Below are 25226 nucleotides of genomic sequence, written 5' to 3'. Positions count from 1 at the left end.
GTTCGTATGGTGCTACCAGATTTAATCTTATTACATGTTAGAAGATAGTGATCTTGATTTCTGGGTGTTTTAACATCCTGCTCATATAAAATGCCCCGTGGAGGACCAGAAATAAAACGGCTCTATTCACTGATTCACTGAGGCAACATTAGGCCTCCTTGTGGCTCGTCCCCATCTCCACCCCCGACAGGCCTTTGAAGTTAAGGTCGGTGTTGTGGGGGGCTGCGGCTTGTGGTGGTGCTGTTCCCTGAGTGCTGTGTGTGTACAGTGGGCAGCCTGGACAGGGTCAGGCACTCCCAGGACATAAGAGCCCAGGAAACAGTTCTCTTTCAAAAGAAACGAGGTTGTGCCATTTCCTGTGTGCACAACGGCCGCGCTCCTCAGAGCGGGGGTCATCCCTAGGATGCTGGCCGTCAGCCTCTCAGAGCCATGTGGGCACAGCCAAGGTTCCCCTTCTGAGGAGCAGCTTCCACTCTCTCCCCAGGACTAGCTTTCCAGGCTGCGTCCTCACTCTTCACTCTGTTACAGAATCCCCCAGCCTCTGGGGACGCCCTGGGTTGCAGAGGGCCATCCCTGCCCTCTTGTGCATATGATGGATGGTGTGGTGTTCGTCGTAACAGGAGGAGGGTTGTGGGCAACTTGAGGCTCCTCACTGGGATTTTCAGGGAAGATCGATAAGCAATATCTTAAATGAGATAAGCTTTTCAAATATTTTTTGAGCATGTTCATTGGCAAAGCGAATCGCTGTCCTGAGGGACTGGCTGGCAGTGGCTTTGCTCTTGTATAGAGGCACACGTCCTCGGCCAGACAACTTAAAAAGCCCCTCTAGGTGTTCCTTTCTCTCCAGAACCCTCTCCTGCCGTTCCATAAGGCTCCCTTCTCTGACTTTCAGGTGCCGCTCCCGGCTGATGCCCTCTCTCCCCTCTCTCCTCCTTCCCTCCCTTTCCTTCCCGGGAGCCATGCAAATTTCTCTTCTTTTTTTTTTTAATATGATTAGTTTTCCCCTTTGTCTTATTTACACATGCAAGGGTTCCATGAACACGTTCTCATGTGAAGAGTCAAATAATATGGAAAACTTGAAAGTTTCCTCAAGTGTTCCCTCTTCCAACCACTTTTTAAAAAATTATGGTAAAATACATGTAACATAAAATGTGCCATCTTAAGCATTCCTAAGTGTGTATTTACAGTCACACTCTTGTGCAACCATCGCCACCATCAGGCTCCAGAGCTGCCAGGGCTGCGGGGAGCATCGGGGCCTGGGAAGGTGTCCTTCCAGCCACCGGGCCCGGCCCCCTGCCACAGCCCCTCCTCCAGGCAGAGGAGGCTCATGGCCTCGCCCTGAAGAGCCACACACTCTGAGGAGCTCCAGGGCCAGGAAGTTCTCCCACATGTCTGCCCCAGTCCTTCTTGCTGCAGAACATCCCTGTCCCCTGGGGGGCTTCTGAGGTGGGAGCATCAGGGCTCCGGGTTTGTTCCTGTGTTGGGGCTGAGAGTCTGTGCCATAGGCTCACTGACTTTTGTCCTGTGATGTTGCAGCTCCACCAGCTCTGAGGAGACTCAGCTCTTCCACATCCCCCGGGTCGCCTCCGTGAAGCTGTAGGGTCCATTGGGTGAGTTTCCCACCTTCGTAATTCCTCGGGGCTGGGACATTGAGGGGGTGGGGAGGGAGAGGGCTGGGATTGGGGGGTTTTCAGGGCCCAGGAGGGCAGGCAGGTTTGGGGACCTTGCGGGGTCTGGGTTCTGTGAGCAGCCCGCCCAGCAGTGGCACTGGCAGGTGGAGCCCAGCTCTCTCCTCCCTCCGCCTCACCTGCTTTGTTTTTAATCCATAACAGGGCAAGGTGAACCCTGGGGCTGTCTGTCCTCCCCTGACTCAGCCTGAGGATTTCTGTAGCTCTTGCCTCAGAGCCCAGGCTGGCGTCCAGGCCTGGATCGTCCCCTGACTTCACCTTACCTGGCCCCATCTTGCCCATTCCCTTCTCACCCCCTTTCCACTCATGCCCCACCCACCCTTCATTCATTCTCAAAACCATACTTCTGTTGTGCTGCAGGGCCAACAGGTTCCTCTAGGTGTCCACCGCTTACCCTCCTTGTGCGATGCATCCGCACGAGGAAGAGCTTGGGCTCCCTTGGGTGGGACAGAGGCCCTGTCCGACCCTGCTCTGTCCCCATCTGCCCTGCCCCTGTTCCCGCCTCCCTCTGCCCCTCTCCAAGCTCGTTGCTCCCGTCCTCATCCAGCCCCCGACTGGCTACAATTTCTCTCCTATACCCTCCCCAGCCCTTTGCTTTCTCCCTCCCTGGAAGTCCTTTTCTCCCTTGTCTCCTCTTTACCTCATCCCCAATGCTACCTTGCTGGCCCCCAGGGACCCCTCCTGCCCAACCAAACTAATCAGGTAAAGCCACCAAGCAGGCAGAGGCCACCATGGCCCATGTCTGGGCTGGCTGCGGGCTCTGTCTCATGGCCCCAGCCCTTCACTGCCCCAAAGCGTGGACCCTCCACAAGCCCCAGTGTGGATTTGTTGGCCCCCGGTGGGGTGAGGAAGGCCTGTCTGAAGGCTGAGCCTTCCTGTCTGCCTGTACTCGGGTTAGAAACGGTAGTGCTGGCCCTCAGCTCCTCTCTGGCCACTGGCTCCCAAGGGAAGGACTCGGGACCTGGGCCATAGTGGCCCCTACCCAGCTTTCTCAGGAGGGATCTGGTGGCCAGAACAGGATTTTGCACTATTCTCTCTATCCTGTGCATGTGGCCTAGGGTCCTCCCTAGCCTATCTCTGTGTCATCCCTGCATACTGGACCCTGAGTTCCGGAAGTGAAGAAGAGGAAGAGAAGCGAGACCTCAGATCCATTAAAGTCTTCTCACTGCCCTAAGCCTTGGCCTTGGGTCCTTGAAACCAGGTCTCCCAGCCTGGGGCCCTGTACACAGTTGGTCTTAATGAGTGTTTGTGGAGAGGAGAATTCCAAGGCCTCCTCTGACTCTAGGCATCCAGGGATTATTCCAGCAACCAGCAGATGGGGAGTGGGGCCCACCTGGGAGCATGCCGCCGGGAGCAGGCAGACCTGGATTCACAGCCTGGCTGTGACGCTTGTTAGCTGGGGCACCTTGAACGTGTTATGTGGGTTCCCTAAACCTCAGCTTCTTCATTTATAAGAGGGGGAGAATAGTCATAGCCTGCTATAGGTTGTGACAAAGCATGGGAAGTCCTTGGCAGGGGCCTGGCAGAGAACAAACGCTCGGCTGATGGGAGCTATAATCTGTGCCATCGCTGTCTGGGCCAGGGACAGAGCTGGGTCTGGGTGGGCACAAGGGAAGAGGGAGATGGGTTCTTGTTCAAAGGCAGAAAGCACTTTAAGATTCTGGTCTGCTGGGTCTCAGGGAGTGTCTATGTTTAATTGCACCTTATAAGCCAGTAACAGATTTTCTACTAGGATTAGAAATGGTGCACATGCAATGTATTGTCACTGCTGCAAGCACATTCTCAGACGAGTGTCCTTGAATGCAAAACACTTGCCTCCTTTTGTCTTTTCCCAGGGGTTTCTTTGCTTGTTACTCATCTGTTGCCCTGTGCAGGGAAAGTAGCGCCCGGCATTTTAAATTGCAATTGATGAGATTAAAACGAATGAAAAAGAAACAACTAAAAAAATCATTTCCAGTTCTCTATCAAAGTTGCCTATCTCATCTTTTATATATTTGAGCATATTAAACATAGTTATTTTAAAGTTCAGTAACTCCCTTCTATGGAGTCCCCATGAATCTGTTTCTAGTGTCTGTTGTTTCTCTTGGTTATGTTTATTAGTTCTGTCTCTTCTCCTCACATACCTGGTTATTTTTGATTGAGTACCACGTATTGTATCGGAAAACCTGGAGAAATAACTTGAGGCCTAGGATGAACTTATCTTCCTCTGTGAGGATTATGTTTACATGCAGCAGGTGCTTAGGATCTAGCACAATAGGATCACTTTAATCCACTTGCAGGAAATGAGATGATTCGCAGTGCCTTGAGGGCTGATCTACCTCTGATTCATTCATACTCCTAGGGCGAAGCCCTCTGGGGTCCAAACACAAAGCATGAAAGATTTGCCAGGCACACCCTCCTCTTGGTGGACCTAGTTTTTAGCCCCACAAGTTGCTGAAAGCCCTGCTCAGCATCTTTACAGTGTCTTCGGGAATCAGCAGACCCTCTAGGGAGAAAGTAGCCCCAGAAGCCAGGCACATGTTTCTGGGTTTCCTTCTTTCGCAGATCTTGGCCTGTGATTCCTCACTGCCCTGTTTGCTTCCTGATACCCTCAGTCAGACTTAAATATATATATATATATATATATATGTGTGTATATATATATATGTATATAAATATATGTATATATATATATTTTAAAAAAATAAATATATGTCACTTAAAAAGCTGCTCAGAATGAATGTATGTGTATACACACAAACACATACACACACACACACACACACACACACACACACACACACACATTTGAGCAGCTTTTTAAGTTGTCCTCAGCTAGGAATTTGGTCCAAGTGATCTGGTCCATCATTGTCAGAAATAGTGGTCCTAAAAAATTGACTTTGATCTTCCCCACCCTGTGAATGGGAAAAGGCTGCCACTTTTGGAATTTAGTATCCAGGAACATTGGCCCAGCCAATTGAACACTGGCTTTACAAAGGAGGTTCGTTTGGAGAGCATCACTGTGGGCACTGGTCACCTGGGGAGGGGGTGGCACTCGGCAGTGGATAAAGAAACAGAAATAGCCACAGAGAAAAATAGATTGCCTCTTTCTCTGGTTTTAAAATCCTGGAATTCTACAATGCTAATGCTACTGTATATGTGAAGCAGAGCCCCTTCAAGGTCACAATCTCAGACGTCTCTGAAGGGGGTGAATTATCATCTGTGGTTGAGCAGATGAAGTTCCAGGAAGTTACACGGCTGGTTCAAGTTCTCATAAGTTGAAGCTCCGCCAGACTTTGGATTCAGGTCCCCTGGTCCTAGTGGCCCTGAAGGTTTCCTCCTGGTGGCACTGCCAGTCCCCATTCCCTGTGGGTGTGTGGGAGCAGGCCCTGTCTCCAAGGAGATTTGAACCAAGTGTCCTTGCTGTCTCTGTGGCAGGAGAAGTGACAGACTGGGGACCCTGGGAGTTGTGCCAGACGCTCCAGCCTTGCCACCCAGCAAAATGCCCCATGGAAGATTCTGCCAAAGAAATGCCAGATGGGCCAAGGCATCCGAGGTCTCAGGTGACTGGCCAGGGTAGCTCCAGCTGGCCGAGTTGTGCTAAGGGAGGGTCGCCTGGTGGGCGAGAGCCTGCCCATGCTACCCGAAGGGACAAGCAGTGTGAGTTAACATTTATTTATCGAGCTATGAGTATCAACCAGGAACCGTGTTAAACGCTTTACAAGGATCAACCGAGAGACAGGACTTGTTGCTTATCTACCTGATGGCTGAGAAACTAGGATGCAGAGACTGGATGTGGGCTGCATAGCAAAGGCAATACTTACCCAAAGGAATCAACGTACGATGGTGGCATTTCAGGACATAACTGAGTTCTCTGGAGTCAGCCTGAGGCCCTGCGCTGGGTGGTTGTGGCCAGTGTCCCTCCCTACCCTCTGGGCCTCCCCTCTTACCTCCTAGCACCCTGTCTCTCTGAGCCTAAATGCCAGGGACCAAACCAGGAGGCTGGCAGCCAGCCTGGTCCACACCACGGGCCCCTTCTCCATGGTCCCAAATCCTTCCTTGCACTTTCTGGACAAGCATGGAGCAGTTAGCGTCCAACCTTCTTACAAACACTGGTGACCACAGCACCATGTGGGGAGGGAGGCCGGCAGTGAGATGACCCCGCCCAGCCCCTGACCTCTGCCCACATTGATGCCGCATTTAGAGAAGAGATGGCCTGAACCCTCACCCACACCAAGGGTACCAAGGAGTCAGGTGTTGAGGTTAGAGGAGGGGATTTCAGGGAGGTGAGCTGAGACCAGAGGGTGAGATGAGATGCCCTCCTTCACATCAAGCCAGAGGAAGAGGGCTTTAGGCTTTGAGGTGTCCTCCGCAGGTGGAGAAATCCAGTGGACTGATGCCTCACCCCCACCCCCACCCCAAAGTCTAGAGGGCAAGAGACAGGCTGGCTGCTTTGACGGCGGAGCTGAGGAGAGGGCTGACGGCCCAGGTGCGGGCCTCGTGTGAGAGAGTCGGCGTGGAATCTCACAGGCCCAGTCCCAGGAGGCAGCCTGGACAGTGAACAGACGCAGGCCAAGAGAAGGTGGGGCTGCCACTACCCGTCAGGGGCTCCTTGGTTCTCTGAGGCCCACACAAAATATCCTAGTCAGGGGGACAGTGGGAACAATGGCCGGGCTCTGAAGACCCTCGGAGATGCCGATGAGAGAAAGAGGTGTAGCTTTCAACCTCCGCCAGACCCAGAGCACAGTTCAGCTGGGGGCTGACCACGCCTGCTGCCCGGCCGAGGCTTCCCACCCCACCAGGCCGGAGCTGCGGGAGCGGCCTCCACTTCAAAGCCAGGGACTTGACGATGACGTCAGGCCCTTTTTATCGTTGGGCCTGGACGTGAGCCGAGCGGTGCTGTGTGACGTGAAGTGGTGGAGACCACGTGTATTTCCCTACCAAGAAGCAGCCTGGGCCTGTCAGGTTTCCATCTGGCCGTGGGAGGACTGGCCAGCAGAAGAGGTTTCAAGGGCCAGAGGTGGACACAAATAAAGCTGCTGTAAGTGGTTTCCAGTTCCACAGCTGTGCTGGCTCAGTGTCCTGGTGACATCCCCGAGTTCTGTGGCATCCAGAGGAGGCTTTGTGGGGCAACAGGTGTTTATTGAGCTTCTTTAAAGAGCGGGCACCGCGTGCAAGGTGAGACGCACCCCCTCCCAGAGGGGCCTTGCTCACAGGCAGGGGCTCTTGGTGGGGCAGGGCCCAAACCCTGAGGGGGAATTTCTCTCTCTCTGGCCCTCAGCCAGGCCCAACAGTAGAAAGGGCCTGAGGAAAAGATACGGAAGGGCTCCACCTGCCAGCTTGGGGTCCTGGGTAGGAGGGATTTGAACTTGGGCCTGGAGTGGAGGGGGTCATGAGGAAGGTCCAGAAGACCCCAAGACTTGTGGGTGGGGCTTGCCAAGCCCCTCCCCTGCCTAGGATGAGAGTAAGAGACCCTGGTCAGCTAACGCGTCTCGTTACCGCCGCCTCCAGTGTGAAGTGCTCAGTTATTGCAACATAAGGAAACGCAGGCTTCATCCAGGCTTGAAATGATTCCTTCCCTTTCCACTTCCAAACTGCCCTGGCCTCGGGCTCCTGCCACCGTGGGAGGAAAACCACAGTTCCAACCCATCAGGCTCAAGCTCGTAGCTAACAGGGCAAGCACTCCTGCAGCCTTCCTCCCCTTTTCTGGGTCTGATAGCTGCGAAAGACTCTTGCAAAACTGACTCTCTCTTGGGGACTTTGCTAATGGCCATGTGCCCACAGCACGGCCACCGCTGAGGCCGATGCAAGGAGCCTACTCAGGCGTCCTCGATCCCCATTCCCTCCTGCCCGGAAAGGGACCCAGTGGCAGGGAGAGGGTCATGGCAGGGGGCAGGCACGTTCACATCTGTGTTGTATGAGGGGAACCCTCCAGGCTGGCTGCTGCAGTGGGAGGTTCCCAAGGCCCCAGGGCCGGGGGGGGGGGGGCGCCCAGTGGGCAGGGCAGTCGTCCTGACCTTGGTTGCACAGCTTGTTAACTTCAAAGAAAGCGCCTCTGAGCAGTGGGAGGGTGACTCTCCAGAGGGCAGCACTGGTTTGGGGGTGGGCTTCTCTGGTCCTACCTTTTCAGTTCATACAGTAAGGAAGGCCAGGCCTGTCTTGGGCAGTGTGATCAGCAAGTCTCCAAGCTGACGTATGAAACATGGGTGTATCATCGGTTGGGGGGGATCTTGACCGCCATGCTCGCTTTGGGATGAAAGGAACAGGCTTTATGTCCCGGCTTTGTCACTTTCTAGCCTGTGACTTGGGCAAACCCTTTTACTTTTCTGGGTCTCCTCCCTGTCATCATCCATAGAGTGAGATAAAGACACCTTCCTCCCAAGTCCACCGTGAAGACTCCAAACGCTCAGTGCGTCCGGGCTCCTGGAAGTGTGCTGGGAGCCACAGGAGCAGGGCTGTCCTGGCCTTGAAAGGCCAAGGGGCTCCTGGGGAGCTGTGCCCTGACCTGAGGCTTTCCCCCCGTTTCCCCAGGGGGCAGGGTGGGCTGGAAGCTTGGGCCAGACACCTGGGCAGCTGCCTCCCCTCTGGAACAGTCCTCCTTTTATTCCCCTGGGGACCTGAAAGTTGTAGCTAAGTGGCTGGCTAAAAAAAAAAAAAAAGGAAAGGGCGAGCAAGTGCTTTGTCCATGCTGCAAGGCAGGAGGTGTCTCAGGGATCTGTTTCCATGGGAACCAGTGGCACAGGCTAGCTCCGATGGGCACCAAAAAGGGAAACTTGGCAGAGGTTTCAGGCACCTGAAGTGGGATTCATCCCAGGGATACAAGGATGGTTCAACATATGAAAGTCATTAAATGCGATACAATAAATGTAACGGGCATGCGGTCAGTATGAATCTGGCCATCACAGCTTGGGCATGAACGGTGACAATCAGCTTTGTATCCCATGAATATTCATAACCAATCAAATTTGAAAGAAAAAATAACTGGGTACAGGAGATCTTATTGGTGTGGTGAAAATGTTCTAAAACTGATTTGTGGTGATGGCTGCACAACTTGATAAACTTACTAGAACTCAGTGAATTGCATACCTGAAATGGGTGGATTACGTGATATATAAAATATTCCTCTGTGAAGTTTTTTTTTTAAACAAAGAGCATTTCACTGACATTCAGCAGAGCTCGAGATATGACACTCTTCTGCCACTAAATAGCTAAACAACCCTGGACAGGTAGTGTACTTACTGTAGACCTTTGTTCCATTACCTATAAAGAGAGAGTTGGGCCAGGTGAAGCCCAGAGTGTCTCATGGCTCTTTCCATTGCCACATTCTATGGCTATTTTGGCAAAGTTAGTCCAAAGAAAACACTTTTGTTCTTGGCAGATATCTAAGGAAGGATGCTCTTCTGAAAGAAATTAAAATCACAAAATTTCCTTTAAAAAATTGCCAAAAGAAAAGTTGATCCCCTAGAAGTAGAAAACAGAATAGTGGTTACTAGAGGCTGGGAAGGGTAGGGGGCGGAGGTGAAAGGCAGAGGTTACAGATACAAAGTTACAGCTCGATAGGAGGCACCATTTCTAGTGATCTATAGCTTTGTAAGGTGACTAGAGTCAGCACCCATTTATTAGATAATTTCAAATAGCTAAAAGAGAGGACTTTAAATTTTCCCAACACAAAGAAATGAAAACTATTTGAGTGATGAGTACGCTGATTACCCAGATTTGATCATCACACGTTATAAACATGGATTCAAATCCGGAGGTGGCCCGGCGGAAACCGAGCCGAGGTGGGGGGTGGCGAGGACAGCGCGTGTCACAGGCTCGTGCAGGGGCGGGCTCGGAACCGCGTGGCGGAAGTGACGTCACAAAGGGGCCTGGTTACCAGGGTGTGCGTGGGGGACGCCTGAGGCCGGTGGGCACCAGTGCTCCCCGGCTCCCCGCACGGCCGGCTGTGCCGTGTCTGCCGCTGTCGCCGGGGCCGGTTTGCGTTCCCAACAGAACGCAGAGCTGTCTCAGCTGCTGGTTGTGGCCTGGCCAGGCCGTGGCTACCGCGGCCACAGCCATAGCAGCCTCGGCGGCATGGAGGTGCCCGGGGCTGCCCCTCAGCCGTACTTGGGGCTGGTCCTGGGAGAGCTGTGCAGGACTGTGGCAGCATGGCCTGAAGACCTGAGACCGGGCCCTGGTTTTCCATGGGAACTGGTGACATGTGTGGCTCTTACTGCATTTTTGATTCTCTTGTTTTTGTGGAGAAGTGTTCGATCGGTGAGAAGCCGGCTGTATGTAGGAAGAGAGAAAAGACTTGCTGAAAAGCTTTCTGGACTAATTGAAGAAAAATGTAAACTACTTGACAAACTCAGCGTTGTTCAAGAGGAGTATGAAGGCTTAGAGTCAGCTGTGAAGGGTGCCAGCTTTGAGAAGGAGTCAACAGAAGCACAAAGCTTGGAGGCAACCTATGGAAAGCTGAGCAGGTCCAAATCTAAACTTGAGGATGAAATAGTCTCTCTAGCAATAGAATTAAAAGAACAGAAATCTAAACATTGTGAGCAAGACGAATTGGTGGCAGATATTTCAAAAAGGATACAGTCCCTAGAAGATGAATCGAAATCCATCCAGTCACAAGTAGCTGAAGCCAAACTAATCTGCAAAATATTTCAAATGAATGAAGAACGTCTGAAGGTGGCAATAAAAGATGCCTTGAATGAAAATTCCCAACTTCGGGAAAGCCAGAAACAGCTTTTACAAGAAGCGGAAGTATTGAAAGAACAAGTGAGTGAACTTCATAAACAGAAAATAACATTTGAAGACTCCAGAGTCCACGCAGAACAAGTTCTGAGTGAGAAAGAAAATCACATCAAGTCTCTGACTGAACGCTTGCTCAAGATGAAAGACTGGGCTGCTGTGCTTGGAGAAGACATGATGGCTGATGACTTGGAATTGGAGATGAAGAGTGAATCACAAAATGGTGCTCGCTTAGATGATCCACCAGAAGGAGCTTTGAAGAAACTGATTCACGCTGCTAGGTTACATGCTTCTTTCAAAACCCTAGAAGGAGAAAGAAACCAAATTTACACTCAGTTGTCTGAAGTAGATAAAAGAAAGGAAGAGCTTACAGAGCATATTACAGATCTCCAGACTGAACGAGCATCTTTACAGTCAGAAAACACACAGTTGGAAAGTGAAAATCAGAAGCTTCGGCAGAAACTTCAAGTAATGACTGAACTGTATCAAGAAAATGGAATGAAACTCCACAGGAAATTAATAGTAGAGGAAAAGGACCGGTTAGAGAAGGAGGAGGAACTTTCCAAAGTAGAAGAGAAGATGAGCCATGCGGCTGAGGAACTGGAGACCTACAGAAGGCGAGCCGGAGATGTGGAAGGAGAATTGGAGAGAAGCGTTCGTTCTTATCAAGGGCAGTTGACGGCCTATGAGAAAGAAGCGCATGGCAGCTGGGTGGCAGCTGAGACTGCTGAAAGACACCTCAGGTATTTAAGGAAAGTAAATGTTTACAAGAGAGAAAAATTAGCTGAAAAAGAGTTTAAATTTGAACTTTTCAAAAAAGATCCTTCTGCACTTGATGTTCCAAATACAGCATTTGGCGGAGAGCATTCCCCATGTGGTGCCTCACCAGTGGGTCGACCTTCATCCGAAACGAGAGCTTTTCTCTCTCCACTCGGACTCGCACCTTTGACTCCAGGGCGAGGAGGAGGAAGAGGCTCAAGAGGCCCAGAGAATACTCTGGACCATCAGATGACCAATGAAAGAGGAGAATCGGGCTGTGATAGGTTAACCGATTCTCATGGAGCACCTTCTGCGTTCCTGTCACCTCCATGGGAACAGCACCAGAGGATGGTGATCCCTCCACCAGGCCACCCATGTTCTGATCCAGCTCTTCTTCCACAAAGGGAAGACAGACTTGATTCTAATCCTGGTGGACCGTCTGGACCAGCAGAACTCAAAAGTTTTAATATGCCTTCTGTGGATAAAGTGGATGGGCCACAGTCTTCACAAACGGAATCCAGTAGAAATGATACCAAAGACGACCTTGGTAATGTAAATGTGCCTCATTCATCTGGACCTGCTGAAAGTGAAGCAACTGGCCCTGGCTTTGCTCCTCCACCTTTTCCTGCAATCAGAGGTCCATTGTTTCCAGTGGATATGAGGGGTCCATTCATGAGAAGAGAACCTCCTTTTCCTCCACCTCCTCCAGGAAGCATGTATGGAGCTCCTCGAAATTATTTTCTACCAAGGGTTTTCCCTGTCCGGCCACCACCTCCATCTGGGTTCCTGTCACCTCCACGGGAACAGCACCGGAGGATGGTGATCCCTCCACCAGGCCAACCATGTTCTGATCCAGCTCTTCTTCCACGAAGTCAAGACGGATTCGATTCTAATCCTGGTGGACCGTCTGGACCAGCAGATCTCAGAAGTTTTAATATGCCTTCTGTGGATAAAGTGGATGGGCCAAAGTCTTCACAAACGGAATCCGGTAGAAATGATACCAAAGACGACCTTGGTAATGTAAATGTGCCTCATTCATCTGTGCCTGCTGAAAGTGAAGCAACTGGCCCTGGCTTTGCTCCTCCACCTTTTCCTGCAATCAGAGGTCCATTGTTTCCAGTGGATATGAGGGGTCCATTCATGAGAAGAGAACCTCCTTTTCCTCCACCTCCTCCAGGAAGCATGTATGGAGCTCCTCGAAATTATTTTCTACCAAGGGTTTTCCCTGTCCGGACACCACCTCCATCTGGGTTCCTGTCACCTCCACGGGAACAGCACCGGAGGACGGTGATCCCTCCACCAGGCCAACCACGTTCTGATCCAGCTCTTCTTCCACAAAGGGAAGACAGACTTGATTCTAATCCTGGTGGACCGTCTGGACCAGCAGAACTCAAAAGTTTTAATATGCCTTCTGTGGATAAAGTGGATGGGCCAAAGTCTTCACAAACGGAATCCGGTAGAAATGATACCAAAGACGACCTTGGTAATGTAAATGTGCCTCATTCATCTGTGCCTGCTGAAAGTGAAGCAACTGGCCCTGGCTTTGCTCCTCCACCTTTTCCTGCAATCAGAGGTCCATTGTTTCCAGTGGATATGAGGGGTCCATTCATGAGGAGAGAACCTCCTTTTCCTCCACCTCCTCCAGGAAGCATGTATGGAGCTCCTCGAAATTATTTTCTACCAGGTGTTTTCCCCGTCCAGCCACCACCTCCATTTGCAATGAGAAATGTCTTTTCACTGAGGGGTTTTCCTCCTTATGTTCCTCTAAGAGCTGGATTTGAACCTCCATCCCCACCTTCTGAAAGTAGGGGTGAGTTCCCTTCAGGGTCGATTCCGCTCTCAAATGAGTCTGCTCCTGAAATCCAGAACCACAGCAAGAAACCTGATGATATTTTTGGTCTCTCTTCATAAATAGTTTTGACTTATCTTTTATTTTCAGTTTAAGGAACTACCTACTTTTTTTGCTCAAATTGAAGCTTGATGGAATTATAATTCTCAGGATACTAGTTTTTAAATAAAGATGATTTACATATGAATTTTATGAGTAAATTGTTTCCGTTTTATTTTATCCTAGATTGTATAATTATTTAAATTTGATTAACTAATCCACTATTGCATAAACAATAATGGGAATTTTATTTAGGTAATCTTGCAGTTGGGGATGTTTTAAACTCCAAGGGCTGTGTCTTTTTGCCAAGAACTGTATTTACTGTCGTTGTAGACAAATGTGAAAGTAACTTTATGCTTAATTAAGTTTTCATTGATTTAAAGACTTGTTTGGTCTTGATAATAATAATAAAATCAGCTAGTTTTTTAAGTAAAACAATCACAATGTACCCCATAAATATGTACAATTGTTAGGTGTCAGTTAAACAAAATAATACATTTTTTAAGATACCAAAAAAAATTTGTGGATCTAAGACCCTTCAAGACCCTCTATTTATAAAAACTTGCTGTCGATGGATATTTTTATGCTCTTAAAACATGAAATCTAAGCCTCTATACATACCGCAATGGAAAAGTCTGTGGTGAGAAGATATGATAAGAAGATGAAGCATATTATTAACCAGTGTTTATGTGTTTCATAGTCCTTTACTATCTAGGAAGAAACCTGTAAGGAGGGCATAGTGATGCTTCTACGGTTCTAATTTAAACTTTTTATGAATAGAAAACAGTGAGCACTGTATACAGGTAGAAAGCCATATGAAATCCTGCATATACAGGTATCTGAGGACTTCAAAATGTTTGTGGAAAAATAGCATTGAAAGGTAATATGAATCTTCCCTGAGCTTTTTGAAGTGCCCTCGTACATGGAGATGTGTTTATTATATGTTTATGCATGTGTGTGTATGATTGACAGTTAACATTTTTCTGATGATAAAAATAATACATTACTGCTAATTTTTGCTTGAAATATCTGAAGAATATGCACCAAGCAATGTTTAGGTTAAAATTAAGGATGATTTCCATGTGACCGTAACGTTAAGAGTTTTAATCCTTGAGAAAAAAAAAATCATTCTACACTATAGAGCCTATGTGGGTGGTATGCATTAACTAAATAAATGAGATTTTCTTCTCATTTTTTGCATTTTTTTTGTAAAATAGGGGAAAATTCTCTAGAAAATTCTTTGATACTTCTTATCTAGAAAATAATTTGGTAAGTGTCATATTTATGCCTTAGAAAAAAGACAATATGTGGCATTCCACTCTGGTGGTTTGTACTCTGTCATTGCAGCTAAGCTGGGAATTAATTACATTTTCCACAATTCCCTTCCTTCTATTCTTCCAGATTAGAATTGGCCAAGAAAGAAACTTGCACCATATTTGAAAAGTGGAAATGAGGCTGTGGCCATAACCATCTACAGATCTTTTCTCAGGCAGATTCAGAGATAGACAGAAGAAGAGGTCCCTGGCAGGTGTCAGCTTGTCATCACTCTCTTGTGCTCCACATCTAGCTTTATTCCCTCAGATATTAAAGGGATTTGACAAATGCAGAATAATGTTACTCTTCTAACTAGTTTTTTGTTTTCTTTTGGAAAACAGTTATTTTTATAAGATATACTTAGGGGATTTATTTGTGCTATTTTCAAAGGAATTAATAAATACTTGAAAATTTTTCTGTTACAATTTTTAATATGATAAATATCAATAGATATAACTCACCCACGTAAAAGTTCTTTGGGGACCGCAATAATTTTGAGTGCAAAGAGTCCATAAGACCAACAAGTCTGAGAACTGCTGCTGTAAGTCATACTGAGTTCTTTTCACATCCCTTTATACACACGTCAGCTCCTGCATTTCCCAGTCTAACCTCTGCCTTTTCGATATGGATAAGTGCAATCTAAAATATTGAACAGGATTCTAATATCCAAACTACTGATTTGAGCCCAGTTGAGGGCACCTCCTTGTAAATTGCGCCACTTCGTGGGGACAAAGGGAAAGACGGGCCCAGGGTGGAGAGCCAGCGCTGCTGCACTTATCTCCAGTGATCTCTTTTTCCCTAGCTGTGCTCGTGTTTGCTCATCCATAGAACGCAGGTAACATCTTTGCTGCGGGTTGTTGTGAAGCTTAAATGAGAAACTGTTGAGTAGGCATTCAGCAAACACTGGTCGTGGTATGACACCAAAAACACCAAAAAAAAAAAAAAAAAAAAAAAAAAAGAAAAAGACAAACATCCCCAAATCCCATTACCCTGACACTTTTCCGTTTTTTCTAGTTCTTGCTTATTTATTTCATATTTTTAGAGTTGTAATGATAGCGTAGGCAATATCTCATGTTTTTTTCCCCCAAATAGTTAAAGATTCTGATACCTATCTATTTGAAAGTTCGTATGGTGCTACCAGATTTAATCTTATTACATGTTAGAAGATAGTGATCTTGATTTCTGGGTGTTTTAACATCCTGCTCATATAAAATGCCCCGTGGAGGACCAGAAATAAAACGGCTCTATTCACTGATTCACTGAGGCAACATTAGGCCTCCTTGTGGCTCGTCCCCATCTCCACCCCCGACAGGCCTTTGAAGTTAAGGTCGGTGTTGTGGGGGGCTGCGGCTTGTGGTGGTGCTGTTCCCTGAGTGCTGTGTGTGTACAGTGGGCAGCCTGGACAGGGTCAGGCACTCCCAGGACATAAGAGCCCAGGAAACAGTTCTCTTTCAAAAGAAACGAGGTTGTGCCATTTCCTGTGTGCACAACGGCCGCGCTCCTCAGAGCGGGGGTCATCCCTAGGATGCTGGCCGTCAGCCTCTCAGAGCCATGTGGGCACAGCCCAGGTTCCCCTTCTGAGGAGCAGCTTCCACTCTCTCCCCAGGACTAGCTTTCCAGGCTGCGTCCTCACTCTTCACTCTGTTACAGAATCCCCCAGCCTCTGGGGACGCCCTGGGTTGCAGAGGGCCATCCCTGCCCTCTTGTGCATATGATGGATGGTGTGGTGTTCGTCGTAACAGGAGGAGGGTTGTGGGCAACTTGAGGCTCCTCACTGGGATTTTCAGGGAAGATCGATAAGCAATATCTTAAATAAGATAAGCTTTTCAAATATTTTTTGAGCATGTTCATTGGCAAAGCGAATCGCTGTCCTGAGGGACTGGCTGGCAGTGGCTTTGCTCTTGTATAGAGGCACACGTCCTCGGCCAGACAACTTAAAAAGCCCCTCTAGGTGTTCCTTTCTCTCCAGAACCCTCTCCTGCCGTTCCATAAGGCTCCCTTCTCTGACTTTCAGGTGCCGCTCCCGGCTGATGCCCTCTCTCCCCTCTCTCCTCCTTCCCTCCCTTTCCTTCCCGGGAGCCATGCAAATTTCTCTTCTTTTTTTTTTTTATATGATTAGTTTTCCCCTTTGTCTTATTTACACATGCAAGGGTTCCATGAACACGTTCTCATGTGAAGAGTCAAATAATATGGAAAACTTGAAAGTTTCCTCAAGTGTTCCCTCTTCCAACCACTTTTTAAAAAATTATGGTAAAATACATGTAACATAAAATGTGCCATCTTAAGCATTCCTAAGTGTGTATTTACAGTCACACTCTTGTGCAACCATCGCCACCATCAGGCTCCAGAGCTGCCAGGGCTGCGGGGAGCATCGGGGCCTGGGAAGGTGTCCTTCCAGCCACCGGGCCCGGCCCCCTGCCACAGCCCCTCCTCCAGGCAGAGGAGGCTCATGGCCTCGCCCTGAAGAGCCACACACTCTGAGGAGCTCCAGGGCCAGGAAGTTCTCCCACATGTCTGCCCCAGTCCTTCTTGCTGCAGAACATCCCTGTCCCCTGGGGGGCTTCTGAGGTGGGAGCATCAGGGCTCCGGGTTTGTTCCTGTGTTGGGGCTGAGAGTCTGTGCCATAGGCTCACTGACTTTTGTCCTGTGATGTTGCAGCTCCACCAGCTCTGAGGAGACTCAGCTCTTCCACATCCCCCGGGTCGCCTCCGTGAAGCTGTAGGGTCCATTGGGTGAGTTTCCCACCTTCGTAATTCCTCGGGGCTGGGACATTGAGGGGGTGGGGAGGGAGAGGGCTGGGATTGGGGGTTTTCAGGGCCCAGGAGGGCAGGCAGGTTTGGGGACCTTGCGGGGTCTGGGTTCTGTGAGCAGCCCGCCCAGCAGTGGCACTGGCAGGTGGAGCCCAGCTCTCTCCTCCCTCCGCCTCACCTGCTTTGTTTTTAATCCATAACAGGGCAAGGTGAACCCTGGGGCTGTCTGTCCTCCCCTGACTCAGCCTGAGGATTTCTGTAGCTCTTGCCTCAGAGCCCAGGCTGGCGTCCAGGCCTGGATCGTCCCCTGACTTCACCTTACCTGGCCCCATCTTGCCCATTCCCTTCTCACCCCCTTTCCACTCATGCCCCACCCACCCTTCATTCATTCTCAAAACCATACTTCTGTTGTGCTGCAGGGCCAACAGGTTCCTCTAGGTGTCCACCGCTTACCCTCCTTGTGCGATGCATCCGCACGAGGAAGAGCTTGGGCTCCCTTGGGTGGGACAGAGGCCCTGTCCGACCCTGCTCTGTCCCCATCTGCCCTGCCCCTGTTCCCGCCTCCCTCTGCCCCTCTCCAAGCTCGTTGCTCCCGTCCTCATCCAGCCCCCGACTGGCTACAATTTCTCTCCTATACCCTCCCCAGCCCTTTGCTTTCTCCCTCCCTGGAAGTCCTTTTCTCCCTTGTCTCCTCTTTACCTCATCCCCAATGCTACCTTGCTGGCCCCCAGGGACCCCTCCTGCCCAACCAAACTAATCAGGTAAAGCCACCAAGCAGGCAGAGGCCACCATGGCCCATGTCTGGGCTGGCTGCGGGCTCTGTCTCATGGCCCCAGCCCTTCACTGCCCCAAGGCGTGGACCCTCCACAAGCCCCAGTGTGGATTTGTTGGCCCCCGGTGGGGTGAGGAAGGCCTGTCTGAAGGCTGAGCCTTCCTGTCTGCCTGTACTCGGGTTAGAAACGGTAGTGCTGGCCCTCAGCTCCTCTCTGGCCACTGGCTCCCAAGGGAAGGACTCGGGACCTGGGCCATAGTGGCCCCTACCCAGCTTTCTCAGGAGGGATCTGGTGGCCAGAACAGGATTTTGCACTATTCTCTCTATCCTGTGCATGTGGCCTAGGGTCCTCCCTAGCCTATCTCTGTGTCATCCCTGCATACTGGACCCTGAGTTCCGGAAGTGAAGAAGAGGAAGAGAAGCGAGACCTCAGATCCATTAAAGTCTTCTCACTGCCCTAAGCCTTGGCCTTGGGTCCTTGAAACCAGGTCTCCCAGCCTGGGGCCCTGTACACAGTTGGTCTTAATGAGTGTTTGTGGAGAGGAGAATTCCAAGGCCTCCTCTGACTCTAGGCATCCAGGGATTATTCCAGCAACCAGCAGATGGGGAGTGGGGCCCACCTGGGAGCATGCCGCCAGGAGCAGGCAGACCTGGATTCACAGCCTGGCTGTGACGCTTGTTAGCTGGGGCACCTTGAACGTGTTATGTGGGTTCCCTAAACCTCAGCTTCTTCATTTATAAGAGGGGGAGAATAGTCATAGCCTGCTATAGGTTGTGACAAAGCATGGGAAGTCCTTGGCAGGGGCCTGGCAGAGAACAAACGCTCGGCTGATGGGAGCTATAATCTGTGCCATCGCTGTCTGGGCCAGGGACAGAGCTGGGTCTGGGTGGGCACAAGGGAAGAGGGAGATGGGTTCTTGTTCAAAGGCAGAAAGCACTTTAAGATTCTGGTCTGCTGGGTCTCAGGGAGTGTCTATGTTTAATTGCACCTTATAAGCCAGTAACAGATTTTCTACTAGGATTAGAAATGGTGCACATGCAATGTATTGTCACTGCTGCAAGCACATTCTCAGACGAGTGTCCTTGAATGCAAAACACTTGCCTCCTTTTGTCTTTTCCCAGGGGTTTCTTTGCTTGTTACTCATCTGTTGCCCTGTGCAGGGAAAGTAGCGCCCGGCATTTTAAATTGCAATTGATGAGATTAAAACGAATGAAAAAGAAACAACTAAAAAAATCATTTCCAGTTCTCTATCAAAGTTGCCTATCTCATCTTTTATATATTTGAGCATATTAAACATAGTTATTTTAAAGTTCAGTAACTCCCTTCTATGGAGTCCCCATGAATCTGTTTCTAGTGTCTGTTGTTTCTCTTGGTTATGTTTATTAGTTCTGTCTCTTCTCCTCACATACCTGGTTATTTTTGATTGAGTACCACGTATTGTATCGGAAAACCTGGAGAAATAACTTGAGGCCTAGGATGAACTTATCTTCCTCTGTGAGGATTATGTTTACATGCAGCAGGTGCTTAGGATCTAGCACACTAGGATCACTTTAATCCACTTGCAGGAAATGAGATGATTCGCAGTGCCTTGAGGGCTGATCTACCTCTGATTCATTCATACTCCTAGGGCGAAGCCCTCTGGGGTCCAAACACAAAGCATGAAAGATTTGCCAGGCACACCCTCCTCTTGGTGGACCTAGTTTTTAGCCCCACAAGTTGCTGAAAGCCCTGCTCAGCATCTTTACAGTGTCTTCGGGAATCAGCAGACCCTCTAGGGAGAAAGTAGCCCCAGAAGCCAGGCACATGTTTCTGGGTTTCCTTCTTTCGCAGATCTTGGCCTGTGATTCCTCACTGCCCTGTTTGCTTCCTGATACCCTCAGTCAGACTTAAATATATATATATATATATATATATATGTGTGTATATATATATATGTATATAAATATATGTATATATATATATTTTAAAAAAATAAATATATGTCACTTAAAAAGCTGCTCAGAATGAATGTATGTGTATACACACAAACACATACACACACACACACACACACACACACACACACACACACACACACACATTTGAGCAGCTTTTTAAGTTGTCCTCAGCTAGGAATTTGGTCCAAGTGATCTGGTCCATCATTGTCAGAAATAGTGGTCCTAAAAAATTGACTTTGATCTTCCCCACCCTGTGAATGGGAAAAGGCTGCCACTTTTGGAATTTAGTATCCAGGAACATTGGCCCAGCCAATTGAACACTGGCTTTACAAAGGAGGTTCGTTTGGAGAGCATCACTGTGGGCACTGGTCACCTGGGGAGGGGGTGGCACTCGGCAGTGGATAAAGAAACAGAAATAGCCACAGAGAAAAATAGATTGCCTCTTTCTCTGGTTTTAAAATCCTGGAATTCTACAATGCTAATGCTACTGTATATGTGAAGCAGAGCCCCTTCAAGGTCACAATCTCAGACGTCTCTGAAGGGGGTGAATTATCATCTGTGGTTGAGCAGATGAAGTTCCAGGAAGTTACACGGCTGGTTCAAGTTCTCATAAGTTGAAGCTCCGCCAGACTTTGGATTCAGGTCCCCTGGTCCTAGTGGCCCTGAAGGTTTCCTCCTGGTGGCACTGCCAGTCCCCATTCCCTGTGGGTGTGTGGGAGCAGGCCCTGTCTCCAAGGAGATTTGAACCAAGTGTCCTTGCTGTCTCTGTGGCAGGAGAAGTGACAGACTGGGGACCCTGGGAGTTGTGCCAGACGCTCCAGCCTTGCCACCCAGCAAAATGCCCCATGGAAGATTCTGCCAAAGAAATGCCAGATGGGCCAAGGCATCCGAGGTCTCAGGTGACTGGCCAGGGTAGCTCCAGCTGGCCGAGTTGTGCTAAGGGAGGGTCGCCTGGTGGGCGAGAGCCTGCCCATGCTACCCGAAGGGACAAGCAGTGTGAGTTAACATTTATTTATCGAGCTATGAGTATCAACCAGGAACCGTGTTAAACGCTTTACAAGGATCAACCGAGAGACAGGACTTGTTGCTTATCTACCTGATGGCTGAGAAACTAGGATGCAGAGACTGGATGTGGGCTGCATAGCAAAGGCAATACTTACCCAAAGGAATCAACGTACGATGGTGGCATTTCAGGACATAACTGAGTTCTCTGGAGTCAGCCTGAGGCCCTGCGCTGGGTGGTTGTGGCCAGTGTCCCTCCCTACCCTCTGGGCCTCCCCTCTTACCTCCTAGCACCCTGTCTCTCTGAGCCTAAATGCCAGGGACCAAACCAGGAGGCTGGCAGCCAGCCTGGTCCACACCACGGGCCCCTTCTCCATGGTCCCAAATCCTTCCTTGCACTTTCTGGACAAGCATGGAGCAGTTAGCGTCCAACCTTCTTACAAACACTGGTGACCACAGCACCATGTGGGGAGGGAGGCCGGCAGTGAGATGACCCCGCCCAGCCCCTGACCTCTGCCCACATTGATGCCGCATTTAGAGAAGAGATGGCCTGAACCCTCACCCACACCAAGGGTACCAAGGAGTCAGGTGTTGAGGTTAGAGGAGGGGATTTCAGGGAGGTGAGCTGAGACCAGAGGGTGAGATGAGATGCCCTCCTTCACATCAAGCCAGAGGAAGAGGGCTTTAGGCTTTGAGGTGTCCTCCGCAGGTGGAGAAATCCAGTGGACTGATGCCTCACCCCCACCCCCACCCCAAAGTCTAGAGGGCAAGAGACAGGCTGGCTGCTTTGACGGCGGAGCTGAGGAGAGGGCTGACGGCCCAGGTGAGGGCCTCGTGTGAGAGAGTCGGCGTGGAATCTCACAGGCCCAGTCCCAGGAGGCAGCCTGGACAGTGAACAGACGCAGGCCAAGAGAAGGTGGGGCTGCCACTACCCGTCAGGGGCTCCTTGGTTCTCTGAGGCCCACACAAAATATCCTAGTCAGGGGGACAGTGGGAACAATGGCCGGGCTCTGAAGACCCTCGGAGATGCCGATGAGAGAAAGAGGTGTAGCTTTCAACCTCCGCCAGACCCAGAGCACAGTTCAGCTGGGGGCTGACCACGCCTGCTGCCCGGCCGAGGCTTCCCACCCCACCAGGCCGGAGCTGCGGGAGCGGCCTCCACTTCAAAGCCAGGGACTTGACGATGACGTCAGGCCCTTTTTATCGTTGGGCCTGGACGTGAGCCGAGCGGTGCTGTGTGACGTGAAGTGGTGGAGACCACGTGTATTTCCCTACCAAGAAGCAGCCTGGGCCTGTCAGGTTTCCATCTGGCCGTGGGAGGACTGGCCAGCAGAAGAGGTTTCAAGGGCCAGAGGTGGACACAAATAAAGCTGCTGTAAGTGGTTTCCAGTTCCACAGCTGTGCTGGCTCAGTGTCCTGGTGACATCCCCGAGTTCTGTGGCATCCAGAGGAGGCTTTGTGGGGCAACAGGTGTTTATTGAGCTTCTTTAAAGAGCGGACACCGCGTGCAAGGTGAGACGCACCCCCTCCCAGAGGGGCCTTGCTCACAGGCAGGGGCTCTTGGTGGGGCAGGGCCCAAACCCTGAGGGGGAATTTCTCTCTCTCTGGCCCTCAGCCAGGCCCAACAGTAGAAAGGGCCTGAGGAAAAGATACGGAAGGGCTCCACCTGCCAGCTTGGGGTCCTGGGTAGGAGGGATTTGAACTTGGGCCTGGAGTGGAGGGGGTCATGAGGAAGGTCCAGAAGACCCCAAGACTTGTGGGTGGGGCTTGCCAAGCCCCTCCCCTGCCTAGGATGAGAGTAAGAGACCCTGGTCAGCTAACGCGTCTCGTTACCGCCGCCTCCAGTGTGAAGTGCTCAGTTATTGCAACATAAGGAAACGCAGGCTTCATCCAGGCTTGAAATGATTCCTTCCCTTTCCACTTCCAAACTGCCCTGGCCTCGGGCTCCTGCCACCGTGGGAGGAAAACCACAGTTCCAACCCATCAGGCTCAAGCTCGTAGCTAACAGGGCAAGCACTCCTGCAGCCTTCCTCCCCTTTTCTGGGTCTGATAGCTGCGAAAGACTCTTGCAAAACTGACTCTCTCTTGGGGACTTTGCTAATGGCCATGTGCCCACAGCACGGCCACCGCTGAGGCCGATGCAAGGAGCCTACTCAGGCGTCCTCGATCCCCATTCCCTCCTGCCCGGAAAGGGACCCAGTGGCAGGGGGAGGGTCATGGCAGGGGGCAGGCACGTTCACATCTGTGTTGTATGAGGGGAACCCTCCAGGCTGGCTGCTGCAGTGGGAGGTTCCCAAGGCCCCAGGGCCGGGGGGGGGCGCCCAGTGGGCAGGGCAGTCGTCCTGACCTTGGTTGCACAGCTTGTTAACTTCGAAGAAAGCGCCTCTGAGCAGTGGGAGGGTGACTCTCCAGAGGGCAGCACTGGTTTGGGGGTGGGCTTCTCTGGTCCTACCTTTTCAGTTCATACAGTAAGGAAGGCCAGGCCTGTCTTGGGCAGTGTGATCAGCAAGTCTCCAAGCTGACGTATGAAACATGGGTGTATCATCGGTTGGGGGGGATCTTGACCGCCATGCTCGCTTTGGGATGAAAGGAACAGGCTTTATGTCCCGGCTTTGTCACTTTCTAGCCTGTGACTTGGGCAAACCCTTTTACTTTTCTGGGTCTCCTCCCTGTCATCATCCATAGAGTGAGATAAAGACACCTTCCTCCCAAGTCCACCGTGAAGACTCCAAACGCTCAGCGCGTCCGGGCTCCTGGAAGTGTGCTGGGAGCCACAGGAGCAGGGCTGTCCTGGCCTTGAAAGGCCAAGGGGCTCCTGGGGAGCTGTGCCCTGACCTGAGGCTTTCCCCCCGTTTCCTCAGGGGGCAGGGTGGGCTGGAAGCTTGGGCCAGACACCTGGGCAGCTGCCTCCCCTCTGGAACAGTCCTCCTTTTATTCCCCTGGGGACCTGAAAGTTGTAGCTAAGTGGCTGGCTAAAAAAAAAAAAAAAGGAAAGGGCGAGCAAGTGCTTTGTCCATGCTGCAAGGCAGGAGGTGTCTCAGGGATCTGTTTCCATGGGAACCAGTGGCACAGGCTAGCTCCGATGGGCACCAAAAAGGGAAACTTGGCAGAGGTTTCAGGCACCTGAAGTGGGATTCATCCCAGGGATACAAGGATGGTTCAACATATGAAAGTCATTAAATGCGATACAATAAATGTAACGGGCATGCGGTCAGTATGAATCTGGCCATCACAGCTTGGGCATGAACGGTGACAATCAGCTTTGTATCCCATGAATATTCATAACCAATCAAATTTGAAAGAAAAAATAACTGGGTACAGGAGATCTTATTGGTGTGGTGAAAATGTTCTAAAACTGATTTGTGGTGATGGCTGCACAACTTGATAAACTTACTAGAACTCAGTGAATTGCATACCTGAAATGGGTGGATTACGTGATATATAAAATATTCCTCTGTGAAGTTTTTTTTTTAAACAAAGAGCATTTCACTGACATTCAGCAGAGCTCGAAATATGACACTCTTCTGCCACTAAATAGCTAAACAACCCTGGACAGGTAGTGTACTTACTGTAGACCTTTGTTCCATTACCTATAAAGAGAGAGTTGGGCCAGGTGAAGCCCAGAGTGTCTCATGGCTCTTTCCATTGCCACATTCTATGGCTATTTTGGCAAAGTTAGTCCAAAGAAAACACTTTTGTTCTTGGCAGATATCTAAGGAAGGATGCTCTTCTGAAAGAAATTAAAATCACAAAATTTCCTTTAAAAAATTGCCAAAAGAAAAGTTGATCCCCTAGAAGTAGAAAACAGAATAGTGGTTACTAGAGGCTGGGAAGGGTAGGGGGCGGAGGTGAAAGGCAGAGGTTACAGATACAAAGTTACAGCTCGATAGGAGGCACCATTTCTAGTGATCTATAGCTTTGTAAGGTGACTAGAGTCAGCACCCATTTATTAGATAATTTCAAATAGCTAAAAGAGAGGACTTTAAATTTTCCCAACACAAAGAAATGAAAACTATTTGAGTGATGAGTACGCTGATTACCCAGATTTGATCATCACACGTTATAAACATGGATTCAAATCCGGAGGTGGCCCGGCGGAAACCGAGCCGAGGTGGGGGGTGGCGAGGACAGCGCGTGTCACAGGCTCGTGCAGGGGCGGGCTCGGAACCGCGTGGCGGAAGTGACGTCACAAAGGGGCCTGGTTACCAGGGTGTGCGTGGGGGACGCCTGAGGCCGGTGGGCACCAGTGCTCCCCGGCTCCCCGCACGGCCGGCTGTGCCGTGTCTGCCGCTGTCGCCGGGGCCGGTTTGCGTTCCCAACAGAACGCAGAGCTGTCTCAGCTGCTGGTTGTGGCCTGGCCAGGCCGTGGCTACCGCGGCCACAGCCATAGCAGCCTCGGCGGC

The 25226-nt window shown here is 50.3% G+C and overlaps 1 protein-coding gene across 1 annotated transcript; it reads left to right on the top strand.

The window, feature by feature from the left end:
• Positions 1-9740: 9740 nt before the first annotated feature.
• LOC134362736 (melanoma inhibitory activity protein 2-like) lies at positions 9741-10622 on the top strand (the record flags this gene model as incomplete). Its single annotated transcript, XM_063077947.1, has 1 exon — positions 9741-10622. A coding segment is annotated over exon 1 (882 nt), but the record flags the coding sequence as incomplete, so codon positions are not given.
• Positions 10623-25226: the final 14604 nt, after the last annotated feature.

Source organism: Cynocephalus volans, chromosome 14, assembly GCF_027409185.1.
Source record: "Cynocephalus volans isolate mCynVol1 chromosome 14, mCynVol1.pri, whole genome shotgun sequence".
Lineage (NCBI taxonomy): Eukaryota > Metazoa > Chordata > Mammalia > Dermoptera > Cynocephalidae > Cynocephalus > Cynocephalus volans.
The sequence above is the reverse complement of the archived record's forward strand: the minus strand, read 5'-3'. Positions and strand labels throughout refer to the sequence as shown.